This window comes from Gracilinanus agilis, chromosome 2 (assembly GCF_016433145.1).
Source record: "Gracilinanus agilis isolate LMUSP501 chromosome 2, AgileGrace, whole genome shotgun sequence".
Classification (NCBI taxonomy): Eukaryota; Metazoa; Chordata; class Mammalia; order Didelphimorphia; family Didelphidae; genus Gracilinanus; species Gracilinanus agilis.
The window spans coordinates 615,618,503-615,638,946 of record NC_058131.1 but is presented as its reverse complement, the minus strand read 5'-3'; the positions used below and the strand labels follow the sequence as shown (position 1 = coordinate 615,638,946).

General features: G+C 37.3%; 1 protein-coding gene across 1 annotated transcript in view; it reads right to left on the bottom strand.

Annotated features, from left to right (window-relative positions):
- CFAP58 (cilia and flagella associated protein 58) overlaps window positions 1-20,444 on the bottom strand; it is a 124,964-nt gene that overhangs the window by 16,570 nt on the left and 87,950 nt on the right. The window contains exons 16-18 of the mRNA XM_044660175.1: window positions 6,184-6,303; window positions 2,945-3,078; window positions 342-402 (exon numbers count right to left, since the gene is read on the bottom strand). Coding sequence (XP_044516110.1) covers window positions 342-402; window positions 2,945-3,078; window positions 6,184-6,303 — 315 coding nt within the window. The remainder of the gene's footprint in view (window positions 1-341; window positions 403-2,944; window positions 3,079-6,183; window positions 6,304-20,444) is intronic.

Below are 20,444 nucleotides of genomic sequence, written 5' to 3'. Positions count from 1 at the left end.
AGGGAGGATGGAAGGGAGGATGGGAGGGAGGAAGAGAGAGAGGGAAGAAGGGAGGGAAGAAGGGAGGGAAGGAGGGAGAAAGAAGGAAAGAAGGGAGGGAAGGAGGGAGAAAGAGAGAGAGAAGATGAAATTTTAAGTTGTTTTAGGGGTTATAGAAATCTGACTGGTGAGGGGGTATAAGTGAGGAGAAAAATATGTGCACAGACTTTAACATATTATTTTTGTCACCAAGTTTCCTTAAATTATAGTTCAAAAGGAAAACATTTCCAGAAAACCCAATTTATAATATCAGCAAATCCTCTTAGGAATTTTAAAAAGTAATTCCACTTTGAAAAACACACCTGTAGTTCTTTAAGGGAATGCTGAATTGGGAAAAAGTCAGACTGATAACACAAGTACATCCTAAAAAGGATTTATGTTGAGAATTAAGGAAGGTGGTGAAAATGACTAAGGAAACTATTGAGTTAAGAAGAATGAGAAGAGATAAAACTGATAAGATAAACTGATGAACTTGAAAGGTCAGAAGAGTAGGAGATAATATTCAACATTATTCCTTTGGGGGGAAATATAACCTGTAGAGGATTAGCTAGTCAATCCCAGTCACCTCTTAGCAGAAATGATTTCATCATTATGAAATCATCCTCAACAAAAGGGCAAAAAGCTTTAGCTTTCAATGTCCCCAGCAAGGATGAGTCCCTCACATGACCTGGCAACTCATTCAGTTATTACTGCCAACTATATGCATGTCACCCTCCTCCCCACGCCTAAACTAATTTCAATTTCTTCAAAGGAAGAAATTGTGGCTGAAAACTCTCATCTTAGGCTTCATCAGAGATGACTAATATTAATAAAGAAAATCCTTTATAACACATTTCCACATGCAGTTTTGATTCTCATTAGTCATTGTTTTCTAGTCTAAATAATCCCTAACATTTTAACTCTAGCTTCATCCTAATTTTCTTTAAATCTTTAATTTCTCTATTATAAATTCACAGTTCTCATATGTCTCGTTTTTCTGAGGTGTAGACATCAAAGCAAGTAAAATCAGTCACCTTCAGATTAACAAAATCATAGATAGTTGGTGATTATAGGAAGACAAAGGATTCTAGAGGAATACTATAATGGAAGGCTAGGACAATTAGAATAACACCTCATCACAATCTGAACCTAGAGTTCTTGGATAGTGATTGACAAAGCACAAATAAAAATGGGCTAGACCCCAAACCCAGGCAAGAATAAGGGAGACTGAAGGTGGTCATCTCTCAAGTTGAATGGCTCACCCGAGGAAAGTGAATTAATTTATCTTTAAAAGTGTTAGTTTTAGGTCTACCAAAAAAATAATTTAGGCAAGCTAGTTATTGGCCATTAAGTAGATAAAGCCAATGAACAAATTCTGTACTTAAAAAAAATTATAGGATTATTGATTTAGAATTAGAAGGGTCTTCAGAGGCCATGCAGGCCCATTCCCTCATTTCAGAGTTTTGAAAACTAAGCGCCCCGCCCCCCAATGAAGCCAGATGGCCATTATCACAGAAGTAGGCTATAGCAAAATCATCACAAGGAAACTCTTCTGACTCTGGATCCAGCAAGCTTTCCATTGCACAAAGCTTCCTCTTATTCTAGAAAGAGCCCTTCTACATAAAAGGTGATCTTTGTGCAAATACACTTAGATGAGGAAAGCATTTAACTAATGACACCTACATTATAGCGATGTTTTGTCTCCCTGAGGGATAGGCATTCAAATATTTTTTAAAGAAATTTTTCAAGGAGGTTTGGATAGATCAATCAGGCTGAACTTTGCCACTGAACTAATGAGAAAGCAAGCAAATGCCTCAAAAACATCTGGATCATTTGCTGGCCCATTTTAAATCTTCATGCAACTGAAGTATCCAAACTAAAAAACCACCAAGACATCAGTATAATAATAATAATAATAATAATAATAATAATAGCTAGCACTTTGTATAGTACTTTAAGTTTTGCAAAGCACTTTACATATAGAAATGATTGAGTTTTGCTAACCGTCTCAGGAAGGGGGAAGAGGGAAGGGAGAGGGAATTTGGAACTCAAATCTTTTTAAATGAATGTTAAAAATTGTTTTACACATATTTGGGGAAAATATTTTTTAAAAAGAAATAAACATCTGGGATATTTTGTCAACACTAAAGAATCTGAATGGCATTCTAGGTTCATCAGACAAGATTGAAATCTGCTAACTTTAACTTCACTAATCACCAGCACCAGGCTAAGAATGATAATAACAAAATAATAAGTTACTTAAACACAAGGAAGCCAAAAATTATAATCCTGAAAGGAAACAAGAACTCAGACATTTAAGAGGGACTCTTCATAACAAATACCAAAGTTATTTTCTAGAGGATTGTTTATGTCAGAGATGTATGTCCAGAGACAAGGTGTTAGCTGAAAACGGTGATCCTAAAACATAAGAAATGTCACTACAGGTCAATGATTGCTTTCAACTCTACACATAAACGCTGCATTATCATAATGTACAGATTAAGTAAGTCCTTAATTAATCCATGTTTTGCTGATCTGGACACTGGAATTACTTGGAGTCTTAAATGTGAATGAGACTGAGAAGAACAATTCTAATTTTGAATCATGCAGACAAGTAGCTCCCAAAGCAAGCTAAAATATTTCATCACAGATTCTTCGCTCTAACTCGATATTTACCAGTGAGAGATAGTCATTAGTGGATCTGCCAGCCAGAACCCCAGACTAAAATCTGAATACTTGACCTAGCTTCAAAATTAAGTTGGGGTATCATCTTGAAACTGTCGTCTGCTCTCTGACTTTCATTTTACTCACAGACACTAGCTCTGCCTCATGGTGACATCTCACAGTTTTCTGGATGTTTTACAGTATTTTCATCTATGCAAACAGTACAGAACATGAAAATAGAAAAAAAAATCACAGATCTTACTTTTGATTTTGTTCCTTGCGTTTCTGACTGAGATATTTCCTCTTCACATTAAGGAGTTCATTGGCAAGTCTCTCAATCTCATACTTGTACTCCTGGCTCTGTGATTCATACATATTCAATTCTGAAGACAAAACCTAACATCCCAAAGAGAGTGGCAGTAACATAAGATACAGTTAGATGGCTTCCTACAGCAGTAGTCAGTAGCCCAGAAAGGAAATCTAAAAGGACTACATCTCAAGCACATGATAAATGAATATACAGTTACAAGTCAATAAATGGACCAAAGACTTTACTAAGGGTTGAAGGATAAAAAAGATAATAACATGCCTTAAAATGAAGTGGCATTCTCTAACTTGTGATGACTAATATTAAATAACATTTATTAGGCTAAAGAAAAATATGATCTCTTAAAATAAAGGATCTTATAGTCTAAGCAGGCATACCGAGCACAAGATCTGTGAGGCCAAAATCAGAAGTATCAAAATCAGAAAATTAAAGTGTAATTGGGGAAGGGGCAGCTAGGAGGCTCAGTAGATAATGTGCCAGGACTGGAGTTGGGAGGTTCAAATCTGGTCTCAGATAATTCCTAGCTATGTGACCCTTGGCAATCACTTAACCCCAAATGCCTAGCCCTTATTGCTCTTTTGCCTCAGAACCAAAACTCATATCAATTCTAAAATAGAAGATAAGGGTTTTTTCGTTATTTTATATAATGAAATATTTAACAAAATCAATAAAAATACAATAAAACATAGATAATGTTAATACGGGATTTTTAGAAATCAAAGTGTGCTTGTAGGGATCCTTAGGTACAGTTTAGTGGCCCCCATTTCTATTTGAGTTTGATACCACTGTTCCAAAGCATATTCTGAGAATATATGCCAAATATACCCAAAAAGCAGGGGATTGGAGTGGGGCCAAATGTAAAATTTTTAAATTTGCTTAAAAGCTTTTTTAAGCCAATCATGGAAAAGTCACTATGGAGTTTAACTCCAAAGATTTGAGGTAAAAAAATTATTCCATAGTCATTCTCCTAATCCCTTAAATCATCACACTGCTAACACTGTGGGCATTGATTTTTCAAGTTCTCAGTGGATCATAGTTCTTGCTGTTGTGTGTCCCTTCCTTGGAGTCTTTGGAGCCATTCACAAATTCCCATTTTGCCTGGCACAGGGAAACTTACCTCTGAAGATGTAAAAGGAACAGCATGTACTTAAGAGACTGACTTGCTTTGTAAGAAAGAGCAACATGAAATGTGATTATCTGCTTCAGTTAAATGTGGAAAATAGATGCTTCTGTGGTCACCAACAGGCCAAACAGAGTATTTGCTCCTGAGATAAGAGGACCATGCATTTCATATAAGATATCGGTTAAAATCTGGCCCCAATCTCCCAGAGAAGCAGAGACTGCCTACCATTCTATTTACAGGCACTGTGATTTATTCCGTATTTCCAGTTCCTTATTCTTTATTTCCAAGATTTGCATGAAAAGAGGATCTTCTCTTAAGTGTTCATCTGCTTCTGAACCCTTTCCCCTTAATTGCAATGGAAATGATTATGACTATGGTGATGCCAACAGAAGAATATGATTTCTAGTTAGGGAAAAATCTGCCACAACAGATGAACTCTAAGAAATGTAGATCCTGTTTTCAAACCATAAATAAGAGAATGGGGAAGAGAATACAGGCAAATCACCTGAAATGTTCATTAACATTGACCTCTGAACTTCTTCCATATATCACCAACTGTACTTTCTCATACCAAGGAACTGGACTTTTTTAGCTGAAGGGTTAAATACAGTCCTGAAGATTCTATGAGCCACACAGTGTGAAGCAGGGCTAATGTACGAGCATCTAAAAGCAATATTCAGGCTAGAAGCAATGTATACCTAACCTGGTGCAACTTGATTGGGAAGAGAAAATGATAATATTTGTTAACCTGTTTGAAAGACAAAATAACTAAAAAATAACCAAAAAATAGGATGCGAAAAGTTCTAGGTGTAGCTTAGAACTCTGTGAGAATTAAAGAATCTCAAATGCCATCTAGTCCAGCCCCTAATGGACCAACAATCCCCCCTGTACCACAGCTGGGTCTTCCCTCCCCCCTCAGAATATCTCTAATGAGAAGAAATGTGCTACCTCTAGAGATAAATGAGAGCTATAAGTATTTACAACAGTATGCTATAAATTAATGTTGTAATTAGGCATATGTTTTGTCTGCCAGTTTTTTTTTAAGTTATAAAATCCTATTCTTCAAAGAATACTTATAAAATGACATCTGTTTTCCCCATGCAGAGAAGGCTATTGAACTTCTCAAAAATAAGGACTATGGTACTAGACAGTAAGACAAGGGCCACACATATTATTTTACACTTTATTTCCCCTTATAGTATGTAACACCGGACCTTGAACATGGCAGGGAATCAACAAATATTTATTGATTATATTTAATATATGACATTATTCTGATGGCATTCATAGAACCTTAAAGATGTTTCTCATGAGACTTTCCTATTATAGCAACAATATCTAAGTATTTAGTAAGATAATGTTCAAAATATAATAGTTATATCCACTGGTGGGAGGGGGAAGGAAGAGACTGTAAATAGAAAAATGAATGGTACATGTAGAGTGATTCTGCAAAAAATGTACAGAAAGAGCTCTGGGGTAACAAGACTTTGGGTGAGATCCAGTTCTTACTTGATTTAAGCTTAGCCTTCTTTCCTTCTCCTATTCATCATATTGGTAGAGGAGTATGACCCCGGGGGACTGTGGGAAACTTATGTATTTTGCTCCTGTTTTCAGGTGAAAGAAGAGAACAATAGAAGCCAGAACCCTCAGAAGCTCTTTGTACCAGAATGCCAATCTGAATATTTTCCCATCCCAATTTAGGAAGTTAGTCTGATTTTGTTTGTCAATTAAACCAAAACATCTTTCCCTCCCCCCCACCCCAATAATGCTCTCTATTTACTTCTTAATCACTCATGTAAAATTTCTTAGCCCTTCATGCTCCAACCCTGGTTCCCTCCCTTTTTTGCCCACCTGTCTCTTTCTAGATCATCCAAGTGGTGAGGAGGGGAGCAATCAGGTCAGCCTCTCTCCTGATTTCCTTGTAAGAAAACCATTTCCCGAAGCAAAAATCATGTTCAGAATTAGCCTCATATCAAGAATCAAGGATACATCTTCTGCACTTCTGAAAGACCTCCCTTTTGGTAGTAAATAGTCAAAGGCTTCAACTCACTTTAAGTTGTTTGGTTTTCTCTCTCAAGGTGTGCCTGTAGAGTTGCAATTGTTCAGCTGCTTCAGGCCCAGGCTGCCGAGCCAAGATATGTTTCAGTTCCACATATAGCTTCTCCTTTTCCTGTAGGAGATATTAGAGAATCATAGAAATTCATGCTGGAAAGGACGTTAGGGATTATCTAGGTCACTTCCTCTAATTTTTAAAATGCTTTACACCAAGCCCAAGAGAAATTGAATGATTTGCTCATAATCATTTAGTTAATGAGCATCTGCCCTGGGATTTGAACTCAGATCTCTTGATTCCAAGACCCGGGCTTTTCCAGAAGGGACAAAATTCAGTGATGCTTTTCCCCAAGTTCTGAATCTTCTCCTCAGTTATATCTAAGGTCAGAGTTGTGCCGGTGATGGCCAAGTAATCAGTCTATCTCGACGCCATGACAAGAACATTCTTTTGGGAACTCCAGACTTCCTTCACTAACCCCTACTAAAACTTCCTGGGTTGTTTCAATTTCCAAAATAAAATGCCCAGGGGTGCTCTGAGATCTGATTGCCTGAAATTTACTTTCAGATCTTTAAATTGAAGGCATTATATAAAAAAACAAAAATGTATTTCTACATCCTTCCAAACACCCTCCCAGAATTTGGACAAATACTGATAAAGACAAGTGTTTCTACTTATCAGGTTCCATATTTACTTCCTTGAAGTAACTATGTTGAAAAAACATGATAGGTAAAAAAGACTCTCGTTAAAAAAAGAGACATCCAGTCAAATGAGAAGCTAATTTTTACCAAGAAGCAAGTATTCCAAGTACTATCATCAACTAGCCCGGTTTGCCAGAGAACATAAAACAGTCAATAAAAATGTAGCTAAAGGGAAATTCATTAACTGGCAATTGTTATCATTTGTTGTAGTTTCTATCTTCCCCTGACGCATTATGGAAACTTTATTATAAGCACTACAGCTCCATTTACCAGGAAGTGTGTACATTACTTAAAATCAGTTTCACAGAATAAATCCATTTCAGATACACACCACCCAGAACCTTCTGGATAAATATACATTAAAAAAGTAGTCACAGTTCAGAAACAGTCCCAGCAATGACATGGAAAGAAAACGGGCCACAAAGAAGGGGAGAATATCAGCAAATAGAATTAGGAGCTAGGCATTTTCCTTTGCTATACAACACGCTATTTCACCTTCCAAGAGAATCTTCACGGCGTCTGTAACAAACAATAAGTATAATATCAAGAGGTAAGTTTATTTTATATAACCACTTAAAGCTCACCTCGCGAAGAAAAAATGTCTTCCTGACATGGCTTGAAGATTCCACTTAAAGAGGAAAAACCCAGTTAACTATTTTTGTACCTCTCAGCTGTCTCACTTTCTCTGGCATAGGTAGTAGTCAGGACTGAAACTACAGGATCCCATAGGAGGGAGAAGAGACTCATCTTGGTTTTGTGCAACTATAATCTCAAATTGATTATATATTAACTTCTTCCCATCAGCTCAGAATATTTCACAGAGACTAATGCTTCCACAGCCCTGTGATAGAGAAGCCAAGTGAAAGACAGAAAGGCACCTTCAACATTTATTAATATTTATGACTCTATGCCTACTGTGTGTAGAAAATGGTGCAGAGTGGTAAAGAAGAGAAAATATTTAGATATAACATAGCCCTTACCTTCATAAAGCTTAGGGTTAGTAGCTTAGTAGATATAGTGGTAGACTTAACTGAGGAAAAACCTGGATCAGAAATCTATTTCAGATCTTGGCCAAAACACTCTGAGCCTTAGTTTCCTTATCTGTAAAACTGGGAAAATAAAACTTGTACCTACCTTCCAGGACTACTGTGGGACCCAAATGAGAAAAATGAATGTAAAGCATTTTGCAAATTTCATAGTGGTACACAAATGTCTGCTATTGTCATCACCATCAAAATTAGAGGGGATATGACAAAAACAGATTATTATAATACATGTTACCACATGAAGAGTGGATTGGAGAGTTTCAAAACAAAGGGTTCCAGGATCTCTGAGGGGGTGAGTTGATGGCAATCATAGGGATCAGGAAGGCTTTGCAAAGTTGAATTTTGAGTTAGGTTTTAAAGGATGGGTTAAATTTTTCCAGGTGAACAATGAAAAGAGGAAAGAGGAAATTATAAGCCTAAAAAAACAACCTAACGCAAGGCACAAAAGTGAAAAAGTAGATATAGGCTTTTCAAAGAACCTTTGGAACCCATCAAGTTTGAGGTACTAATGGGCCATCCAAAAAGAAAGGATCTACAGGGAGCTGAAAGTGCAAGTTTAGAGCTCTAGAGAGAGATCAGAGCTAAAGGCACAGATAGAAATTCCCTACATAGGGAGTGAATGAAATTAGAAAAGGGGGAAGTGTAGAGAAATAAAAAAGTAAGACAAAGTCCTTTGAGGAACACTTTGGGGCAGAAAAGGTCAGTTTATCTGAACCTCACCTAAGATTCCCCGCCAAAACCAAAGCCGCTATTAAATTGACTGTCCTTAAGGACAATTTCGTTCTTTAGAAGGTGGAAAGTTTGACGAAGGATTCTATTATTCTAGACTTGATTCTCACTGCAAGAAAACTAACTGGTTGCAAAAAGAGTAAGGATGGCAACACCTCCATCTTAAAATTCCTGACAGAAGGGAGGAAAGTTGATGACCATCTAATAGGTACCATGGATTTTTTGAGAATATATTTAAAGGAATTTGGAGAAGTAATAGGTAGCATGCCACAGTCTAAAATTCTGAAATGGAAATCAACGAAGAGAGGGATGGGAAGTTGTCAAGAACAAAATGGTAAAGGAACAAACGAGACAATTACAGCAAGGGGAAGGAAAACAAGGAAAGAATTTTTTTTTTAATTTCAGTGTGAAAGCATGGGGAATTCAAACCAATTAAGATTTTTAAAAGGCATGCACAGAAGATGGAAGGAAAGGCATGTAATGGAAGATAAATACAAAAAAAAAAAAAAAGAAGCATGATTCTTTAAGAAGAGTGAGAGGAATACTAAAGCCCAAAATGATTAGAAGTTCACAAGGAATGCCGAGGTAAACATAAGAGGTCTTTAACCTCTGTTTTAATGAGGATGCTGGCCAGCTATGTCTTCTTCATTCTTCTCCAAGCTGACATCCAAACTTTCCTCCAGGAATTTCTCTCCAAGGGCCCCTGCCAGGTACCTTCATCTCTCCCCTCCATCAGGCTTCCTTTAATGTGTTGTCACCCCCACTATATTTCTGCTTGGATTTATATTCCCGGCACTTAGCACATTGCCTAGCATAGAGTCAGGGCTTAATAAAGACTTGCTGACTAGACTTGATTTTTGTTGTTCATCTTTTGTTATTGAATAGGACCAAAGACATCACATGGTGATAGATTGGATTTAAATGAAGCAAAGTTGTACAAAGTCATCAGCCTCACTCTCTTACAGATTCATCAAAGTCTAAGCAACAAGGAAAAAGTCAGGATGGCATGTGATGACCCTAGATGCAATGGATGACCTTGGCATCTTCAATGTCTGACCAAACTCTAACTGCTCCATAGTCTGTGCTTCAGCTACCTCCGTGGCCATTTTGGAACAAATTGTTCTGATCCACCCATCCCACCAGGAGGAAGTCTTCAGCTGCTTGGGGTAGACATCCCTAAGTCACTGATGAGTTTGGGGTCTGTTGGTTACCCTCAACCTGGTTTAGCCCATCTGCCAGCATGGTTTTAACAGGGTATGGCCACTATCTATGCTAGTGCTTCTTGGAGTCCCAAGTGAGAGTTAGGTGAAAGGTGGATACCAAATGTGGATGAGCAGCCATGAAAAAGGCTCCACAAGCCCTCATGCCAGAAGAACTAGTCCTCCCTGCACACCCCATATACCCTACCACTTAACTCAACTTTTTAAACTATGTTAGGAAGAAGAGGAAGATCAAATAGAGGAATAAGACTGCTACTCCTGGCACATGGAACAGTGATAAGGGACAATTAATAGAAAGCAGAACTATTTAATGCTTTTTTACCTTCTAGTTCTCTGTTAAGGAAAAAGATCTTTGAATTTGAAAGGCTAAATATTAAAACTCAGGCTAAGTAGGAAGGTAGTAAGAGAGTTCCTAGCTGCCCTCACTGAATTCATGTCAACAAACTTGAAAGAACTGACAGCTGTGACTGCTCAAGGCAAATGAGCTATATTCACCTTCCAAATTACCTTGCACTGAACATAAATAACATCACAATCTCACAATGGAGTGTACCCTTCAAGTGTTTCCTAAAAGGAAGAACAATTTTCTCACAGAGAAATAGGAAGTTTCTCCCAGTTTGTTCCCAAGTCTTATTCTAGGACTTCCTTTTTCTAAAAATCATAAAATATATTAAAAATGATAAGATGGAAGGAGCCAGGAAAAATGAACAGAGAAGGATCATGAACAAACAAACAGTAGAATTAACTGAATGCTTCAATCTGAAAAACTAAGAATCAGAAATCTCATAGCTTGAAGGGGCCTTGGAAGTTTCCTGGTCTATCTCAACTTGAACCAGAATCCTTCTCTACATTGGACTTGAGAGATGGTCATCAAAATTTTGATTAAAGACCTCCAATGAGAAAGAATTCACTTCTCCTAAAGCAGCTCATTCCATTTCAAGATAGCTTTTTGTTAGAAAGCATTTCCTTGGGGGCAGCAAGGTGACTCGGTTGATTGAGAGCCAGGACCAGAGACGGGAGGTCCTGGGTTCAAATGTCGCCTCAGACACTTTCCAGGTGTGTGACCCTGGGCAAGTCACCTAACCCCCATTGCCTTGCCCTTACTGAACTTCTGCCTTAGAACCAATACCCAGTATTGATTCTAAGATGGAAGGTAAGTGTTTTTTTAAAAAGTATTTCCTTACATGGCATTTAAATCAACCTGTCTGAAACTTCTATCCTTCTGTCCTCTACAGCTAAGCAGAACAACTCCAATCTTTCCTTAACATGACAGTTCTTGAGATATTTGAAGACAACCATCACACACCCTCTAATTAGGTGGCAAAATAAAAAGAGCTCTGTGCTTAGAGTCAGGAAGATCCAGGTTCAAATCTAGCCTCGGATACTAACTGCCTTATATTACTTTACTTCACTTTGCCTCTACTCTAGAATGGGGATGATAATAACAGTGTTTAACTTCATAGAACTGTCATGAGGACCAAATGAGATAATATTTGTAAAACACTTAGCCAGATGTCTAGTACATAGTACATAGGCACTTTTTAAAAATTGCTTGTTCCCTTCCCATAAGTATTTCTTCTTTAGGCTATACATCCCTAGTTCCTTTACTCAAATTTCATATAAAGACAAGCTCCTTCATTCTACCTTATCAATGACATCCCCAAACTGTGGTGCCCAGAAATGTGCATAATGTTCCAGCTGGTCAGACCAGGGAAGAAGACAATTGTAACATATATATCCATCCATCCATCCATCCATCCATCCATCCACACATACATGCACACATACATGCACACATACATGCACACACACACACACACACACACACCTCCAGCCCTGTCCTCTCTACCTTTCTTAATTTAACCTAAGATCATACTAGCTTTCTTGACTGTCATGTTAATCCTAGAGTCCCCTTAAAATCCCCAGATCTTTTTCAGAAGAATTGTCTACTCATGTTTTCCCTTCCCTGTTTTTATGAATTTGCTTCTTTGAATCCAAGTGTAAAATTTTACATTTATTCCTCTCATATTTCATCTTGTTAGGTTCATCCCAGTGTTCTATTTAAGCCTTTATCCTATCTATCAATGTATTTGCTACCCATACCAGCTTCGTATTATTTGCAAATTTGATGCCTGCCATCTATGCTTCTATTCAAATCACTGATAAAACTGCTAAATAGCCCAGGGGAAAGCACATGTTCCTGGGGTAGTCCACTAGAGACCTCTTTCCAAGTTGACACCAAACCATTAGTGATTCCTCTCTTGGTCCGAGTATCCATAAGTTCTGGCTCCAATAGTACAATTCATACTGATTTTAAGCCCATAACTCCCTAGGGAGTTAGATATTCCAAGAAAAATGATGGAACTGAAACCAAATAATAATTTATAGTCTGAGACAATGAAATGCATGAAGCAAAGAGGAAAAGAGAATTCTGGAAGTAGAGAGTCCTTTATCAAATTTCTGCTTGTATCAATTCAAGGAGATTCTTAAAGAAGAAAATCTTCCTAATAAAAAGCCTGAGTAAAGGCTGGTCAGCATTAACATGCTGGCCCTGAGTGTGACACAGATTTGTATTTGAGGAGTGTAGGCTAGTAATTTGGATAAATATGGAGTAGTTGATGGATTGAAGGTCTTATGTACAATTGTTTTCCAATTTATTTCTCTCCTAACCCTCTACAAGGGCCAACCAAGCTCTTCAAACATTGTGCAATGGTGTGTATAATAACCCCATTTAGAGACAAAGCGTGCAATTCTATTATAAAGAGAATCTATCTTATGCAACAGAGACTCATTAGCTGTCCAATGTATATTGTCTCCATAAGCCGGCACTGGCAGAACCAGCTGCCTTGTAATGCATATCCTGTCCTTCTTCATTAAGCAGAGTCCATCTTTTTTTAAACCTAGTCAATTAATTTGTCACTGGGTTAGAAGCACCATATGTCAATGAAGAAAATCCCAGAAAAATCATAAATACTGTATTTTTCCTCACTAACAAAAGAGTATTTTCCTTGGGCTAACATCTATGAATTTATTGTTTTCACTGTTGATTCACAAGGAATATTAATATCACTTTGGCTCATACCTCATTCTTCAAATGATTTTATGAATAGCTACTGCTAGAAAAAAAAAAGTTAAACAACTAACATCAATAGTGGAGGTCTCTGGGTCCGGCTTAAAATTTTTATGATTCTATGATTCTAGTCTAGTTCATTGTGTGGAAGTGTTTTTGCAAACATTAAGTATGTTATCTTCATCCTCAGTAATTAAGTTCTCTTCCCAGGAATCCCCATTCTCTTTGTCAGAGAATTTGTCAGACACGATTATGGGATTCCTTTTTGCTGAGAGACTCTCTGTGGAATGATGTCAAATGACAGTTTACCACACTGTCAATACTGGCCAAATGCAGTGGTGAAAAATTAATTACATTATTAGCCTCAAATAATACTTTCATTACATGGTGCCACTCTGGAACCACATGGGAAACTGCAGCATTAAATATTGCATAGATTTCAGGGATTCGTGTTTTATCTACCTAAAATTTCAAAACCTGCCTTCAGAACAATCTGGGCAAATAAAAGTTAGAACTATTCTGGGAACAATTCCGAGTAAGAACTCAAGTTGCTCATAGGTCTCCTTTCAAGCCAAACCATAGTAACATATTAAATTCCCTGTCTGTTGACTCTACAGCTTTTCATTTGCTTCTTAATCTGTAAGCAGAAGCTAGTTCACATTCAATGTACACCTTTCCCCTCTGTTTCCCTAGCTCACTCACTCTGTGCAATAACTGACTAAGAAGAACTAATTTATTCTATTTTAGACTGAATAAAACTATGTTCAGCAAATGCCAATGCATTGATTCTGCTCAGACACACAGTCATCCATTTGTTCAGGCTAAAGTTGGTGTAATCACCTCAGCAAAGTCAGGTGAAATGGGTGATGTTTTTTCCTGCTTAGAACTATCTTTCTAAAGTCATTGGGTCAATAATCCCTTTATAAAATGCTGGGTATCATTCCCTTGGATCACCTGCATTTTCCTCTTTCCTCCACTGATAAAGTCAACTTAATATGGAGAAGACAGAAACATAGGTTAAGAATTGCAGTTCCAAAAAAATCTATACAGAATCAGGGACACATATAGAAATTCTGGGCTAATAGAACTCAAGAAATAGATATGGGACACAGAATAACATAAATAATAACTACAAGGGAGGGCAGTGCGATGATGAACACCTAGACATCTCTACAGGAAGAGAAACATCAAGCTGGGATCCAGGCCTCTACAATGGGACAATAATCTTGAATATTCTGACATGTTTAGGACCCTGCAAGTTTCAAATTTCAAAAAAAGTCTTTCCAAAATTCTAATCAGTCATTTATATTGTTATTCATTTTTCTATTTTCCTAAACAGATTATAAACTCCTGAAGAAAAGGGTTAAATGTTATATTTCTTTATATTCCCTGTTGCCAAGAAAACTGGTCTGCACATAGGTGCTCCATAAATTATTGTTGATAGTAACATTTTATCATGAATCCATATTTGTCATATATTAGGATCATAAAATCAAATATTTAGCATTACAAGGGATCTTAATCATCATCTAGTATAACTCTTTTATTTTATAGATGAGGAAAAGCTAGGACTCAGAAACAGTGACTTTGCACAGGTTACACAGCTATTAAGGGGCATAGCTGATATTAGAATCCAGTCCCTAACCCTAAATCTAGGGCTCTACTACAGTAATATAATTACAAATCTAAAAGGAATTTGAAAATTTGAAAAATCAAATTCTAATTAGCAAAATTTGTGGAGTGTGCAAGTTGCTATAATTACATAACTTTGAGCTTAAGTTGTCCATAGAACATAGATCATAGGATTTGGGATTTTAAAGTAATCTGTAATCTCTTCAATTAGGAAGTTTCCTCTAACAAGTTCCCTTTTTCCTGCCCTTCCTGTGCACTTCTGTCCAAATACTCCCATACTTTTGCTATAGAAGATCATCTTCATTATCCTGCATGATCCCACAAGTTTTGGTACTCAACCTCCTCATCACTCTCTGCCCCTCTGAACTCCAAAACCTCCATTTAAGGAGGGAGCTTAGCTCAGACATCTTATTTTTAATCTTGTCGCACATCGAAACTTCTCTGACTTCTCTATCATGTCCCCATTTTGGTTAGGGGTATTTCCCCCCCTAACCTTTCCATTTCATGTTGCTTTTGAATGTTCTTCTCCCCAGTTAGACTGCAAGCTCTTTAAGGGCAAGGACTTTCTCTTCATTCATAATTTTATACCCAACCCTTTCATAAATGTTTATTGCTATATATTGACCTAATATATTGGAATCCTTCCTTGGTACCAGTGGATCACTTAGGCTGATCATTTGTCATCCCTCTCCCTCAACACATGACCTGGTCTTCAGAATTCTTCCTTATGTTACAGTCTCATCATACAGACCATGTCCATTACCATTGCTTTCTGGGTGATATTTACTTCTAATTCTTTGGAAAATATTTCCCACATGGGTCGATGGGGATATAATTGGGGATGTAGACTCTAATCGATCACCCTAATGCAAATATTAATAATATGGAAATAAGTCTTGATCAATGACACATGTAAAACCCAGTGGAATTGTTTGTTGGCTATGGGAGGAGGCGTGGGAGGAGGTGAGGGAAAGAACATGAATCATGTAACCATGGAAAAATATTATAAATTAGTTAATTAAATATTTTTTCAAATAAAAAAAAAAGAAAATGTTTCCATATCTCTTGCCATAGAGCAAGGAGAACTCAGTATATTAAGATATCATGAAAAGTTTGAAATAACCAAATGAGATTTGTTGTTCAGTTGTTTCCATTGTGCCTGACCTAACTGGGGTTTTCTTGGCAAAGTTACTGCAGTGGTAAGTCATTTTCTTTATCCAGCTTATTTGACCAATGAGAAAACTGAGGCAAACAGGGTTACATGACTTTCTAGGGTCACACAGTTAGTCAGTGTCTGAGGTCAGATTTGAATTCAAGAAGATGAGTCCGATTTCAGTTCCAGAACTCTATCCACTGTGGCACCTAGTGGCCCTAAATGATTTCCCAAAAGCAAATCCAGTCCACATTCTTCCTTCTAACATCTTTACCAAGAAAACCCCAAATGCAGTCACAAAGGGTCTAAAATGACTCAACAACAATGTGCATGATCACCCTCATATACTTGGACCAATCTGTTTTCCCCATCTTTGTACTTGGTGCCATTACTACCTTTCCTATAAGCACCTCTGGAATTGTGTTCTTAAGGACCAAGTTTGGTGGTTCCACCATCTTGATGTAGAAAATAGTTTATCATAATTATTCTTATAATCTCTATTTTTCCTACTTGCATCTTCATCCTTAAAATTACTGAGAACTTAGTTTGAGTGTCTTTAAAAGCTTTCTTAGAGTAATTTTATCCTTCACTGCTTCTTCCTACTCTATTAGATGGTGCAGTTCATAACTGTCCATCTTTCTTTGTAAAATATATATATCTTAATCTTGTGTTGCATTAGGCAGCCATCTTTCTTCTTCTAGAAATTAAATCAGATGTTTGCTGACTAAGGGTGGTTTCTGGACTCTTTTGGTTTGTGTATCATAACAATTAATTTACAATGGTTAAACTTCTGTATAGAAATATTACAATTGGTATTCATGTCATTTCTATTTTCCATTTGAAGATATGATCCTGACAACAGACTAAGGACATTTTCTCTCAAAGTATAAAGGGTTCATCATTATTAGTAGACTAGACACATGATGATAAAATTTTTGTCATAGTGACCCATGAAATAAAGATAAAATAAAAAATGGTTCTCAAAACTATGCTATCCCCTTTTATTTCTGCAGTGACAATGACAAAGTAGAGTAAAGAGGACAGAGTGCTAAGGATCATTTTTAGACTGTCTATAAACTTTAGTTTGATGCTTACTCTTCTAAATGTGAGATTTTGTGAATATAGAGCTTAACTTAAGGTGTTGAAGCATATCAATTGACATTCTTCCTATAAATGAAGTAAGAATAAGGAAATTACAACTGAATGGAAGGATGGATCCTAGGAAAGGCAAAGAAAGGAGCTAGTAGGGTAGCTCTTAGCATACATCTAAGGGCAACGAGGGGCATTATTTCATGGAATTTTTAGTCATCCCATACTGAGGTTCAAGTATGGGCATTGGCATAAGATCTTCCTTATTAACGAAGAGAATGATTATTCATAATTTTGTGCCTATGTGAGTGATAAAGTTAGCGAGAAATTAGGAAAGATTCTTTTTCAGGCTTCCAGTTTTGAGAAAGGATAAACATAGTTCCAGTCTCTATCCAGGAAAAGGTCTCTGGAGAGAGAGAGAGACAGATTCTGGGAAGATGTCAACATGAGAGGAGTCAGCACCTCCAACATATTCCTATTTCCAGCTTGCCACACTAAAAACTTATAATAGTTTTCCATTGGGAGAGATAGGACACTGTCTTGGCTGAACAAAGATTTCTGACTCTCAGGGGAGAGCTAATTCACAGTGTGTTGTTGAGTATATTCTAATCTTTATAACTTCTCTGATTTCTGTTTGTTTGGGGTTTTTTTGCTTTATTTTTGTATGTCCAGTATCCCTTCTCTGAGAAGAGCAGAGTAGGCCAGCATTGTGGCCCCAAACTTCTGCTCCCTTCCTTGCAGTCTCACTTGGAAAGGGATGATTGGAAGTCTAGAAATATCTATTCATGCCTCTCAACAAGTCAAATTTAGGCAGTCCCATGAAGACATATACATCATCTACAAGAGCAATATATACAACTTGCATATGGAAAATAACTTCAGATTACACACCAAAACATTTAGATTGCTGGAGATGAAGTAGTAGAGAAAATCTATGAAGAAGTTCAAAAGACCCTCTAAATTAAATTAAGATACATTCTGATACTTGGTGATTTCAATGCAAAGGAAAGAAATAGGTATGGAAGAGGAATAATAGTCATTCAAAAGAAAGAATTAGAAAAGATAAGACTCATTGATTACATAAAAGCTTTATGCCTATATATTATGAAATGCTCTTCAAGAAAAGAATTGGTAAGCAGTGGTTATGGTAGACACCAGATAAAAGATAAATGATAGGGATTAGATCTATGATTTCATTGTTATAGGAAACTTCCAGTGAGGAAATTTCTTCTATCAATGCAAGTTGGCACTCCCTCTGCAATTTATAATCTTGGAGAGTTATCTAGAGAGCTAAGAGGTTAAATAACTTGCCCAGCCTCACAGAGCAAGTATGAAGTACAAACCAGATTCTGAGGCCAACTCTCTATTCATTATTTTAAGCTGTCTCTTTAACAGGCAAGAAAGGATTTGTTATTTATACAAGAGTTATCTCTGAATCAGCTGCTGGTGCTATAATGAAAGCATAGAGTCATTACAGCCAAGATCAGAATTAATAAAAAGCAAGAAAAAAGAATAATAATGAGAAAAAGATATAGCACAAAATTGAAATGACTCGATCCTGAGCTATTTAAACAAGTGGTTGGCAACTAGAAATGAGGAATAGCAAAATTCAGAGATTAGTGAATTTATCTCACAATGAAATCTGAGAATCTCAGATCTAAAAGTGACCTCCCCTAAAAGGGACCTGACAATGTCAAAGGACATCTTGTTCAAACCATACCTAAAAATTAATCCCTTCTAAAGCATGTCTAACAAGTGGTCATTTGGCCTCCACTTGTGTCATTCCAATGAGTAGAAGCTATGATCTCTCAATATGGCCCATTCTATTTGGGGGCCATTCTGATTGTTAAGAAGTTCTTTATACTTTACATCTGTTTGGAGGGTTTATTTAGTAATTTATTTAGCAATAGAGTTGGACCTAGCAGGAAGGGCTGGAGGATTCCAAGATGGAATGAAGGAGCAGGAAGTAGGGCTTGTGCTCTGGGAGAGACTCCGTTAGTAGTTGGCAAAAACTGTTGCTAGCCCTGGGAGATTTCAGAGTTAAGGAAACCCTGCATCCAGATTCCCTGGGATCCTGAGAAGAGGAGGCTTTCAGCAGTGGACAACAGGCCTGCAGAGCAGCACCAAGTGGAAAAGGGGTTTGGGATTTGGTGGACAGCATCTCAAGCACACTCTCTCTACTTGGATACCTTGGACCACCTTGGCTCTTGGCATCCTGTGATCATCCTTGGATAACCATGAACCCCAAAGCCACCCTCAGGCCCTTTAGCTGTGCTGGCCAAACCTGGCTGGAACCAGGTTTGAAGAAGCCTTCCCAGTGACTCCAGTACTGCTCCTTTGGGCCCTGCCTGGCTTAGGTCAATTAGATTAGAGTAGTCAAGTCCTCCCCTTGCCCCAGTGATTCGTCCTTTAAGTTTTCAAGTGCAGAATCCCCTATCCCATCTTTATTTAGTTACTTACAATTAAACTGTTAAAAACCTTTACCTTGCCTGCTGGTTCCATAGACCCTGGCCTAGTGGTGACCTGGGTGCCATTCTTGGCAGTTACAAGCTTAGCAGTGAACCCTGGTCTCCCTATCCTGGTTGGTCCTGTCTCTCCTTTAACCCAGTGTGTGTACCCACAAACCATTTAGGTCACATTTTAACATCCCTGGTGCCCCATTTTTTTTTACACATCCAAGCCAAAATCTATCACCAAAATCTATCTTCCTACAGTATTCACCAATTTTTCTCTTGGTCATGTCCTTTGTGACTAAGTAGATCATGTTATTGCTTTCATATGTTTCCAAACAACTATCACATTCTGCATATTTTCTCTTCAATACAATGAACATCTTCAATGTTCCTTCATTCCATCTTCCTATTGCATGGTTTCTGGTACTCTCTCTCACATATAATCCAACTTGAAAAAAATAAATTTTCTCAATTGATCCAATATTGTACAAAAATGTGTGAAGTCCAAAAAACAAAGAAAAGCACAGGGGACCTCAATACAACAGTGCTTTGTATATACTGACTATATCGTTAGTCTGGTAATCAACGTGCTACCTTTATAAGACTATAATAGAGAAATTTCAACAGTATGGAAATACAGCACAAACTTCTAATTTAATTTTCACAAGACTGGTAGGATTCCTGCAGTTCCTTAGAACAGGAGCCCATCAAGTCTGCCACATCTTTTTGTACTATGAGCTTGAGAAATTTTAAAAATATTTTTAAAGTTTTATTATATTTTAAATATTTTTCTTTAAAAAAACATTAATTCAGGGGCAGTTACAAAAACAGTCCCCAAAATGGATTTGACCCTTGGGTCTTAGTTTATTAACCCTTGCCTTAGAATATGAACTTAGTCCTATATCCTTTAATCTATGAAAAACATTGTTGTAAATACTGAAGCAAAATAAACAAACACCAAGCCTTCTATGGTCAATCCCTTTGGAACAGTCTTCTATCTGACCTCTGAGAAGCAGGAAGGGAGGAGGGCAAGAAAGTAAGATTTGTCAAGACATCTTATCTACAAACTTGTGCCTGTAGTCAGACACCAACAAAAGTGGAAAATCATCCTATAACAAGACAGTCACCTAGTTTAATCAACAGTTCAAAAAATGACCTCTCTCCCTCG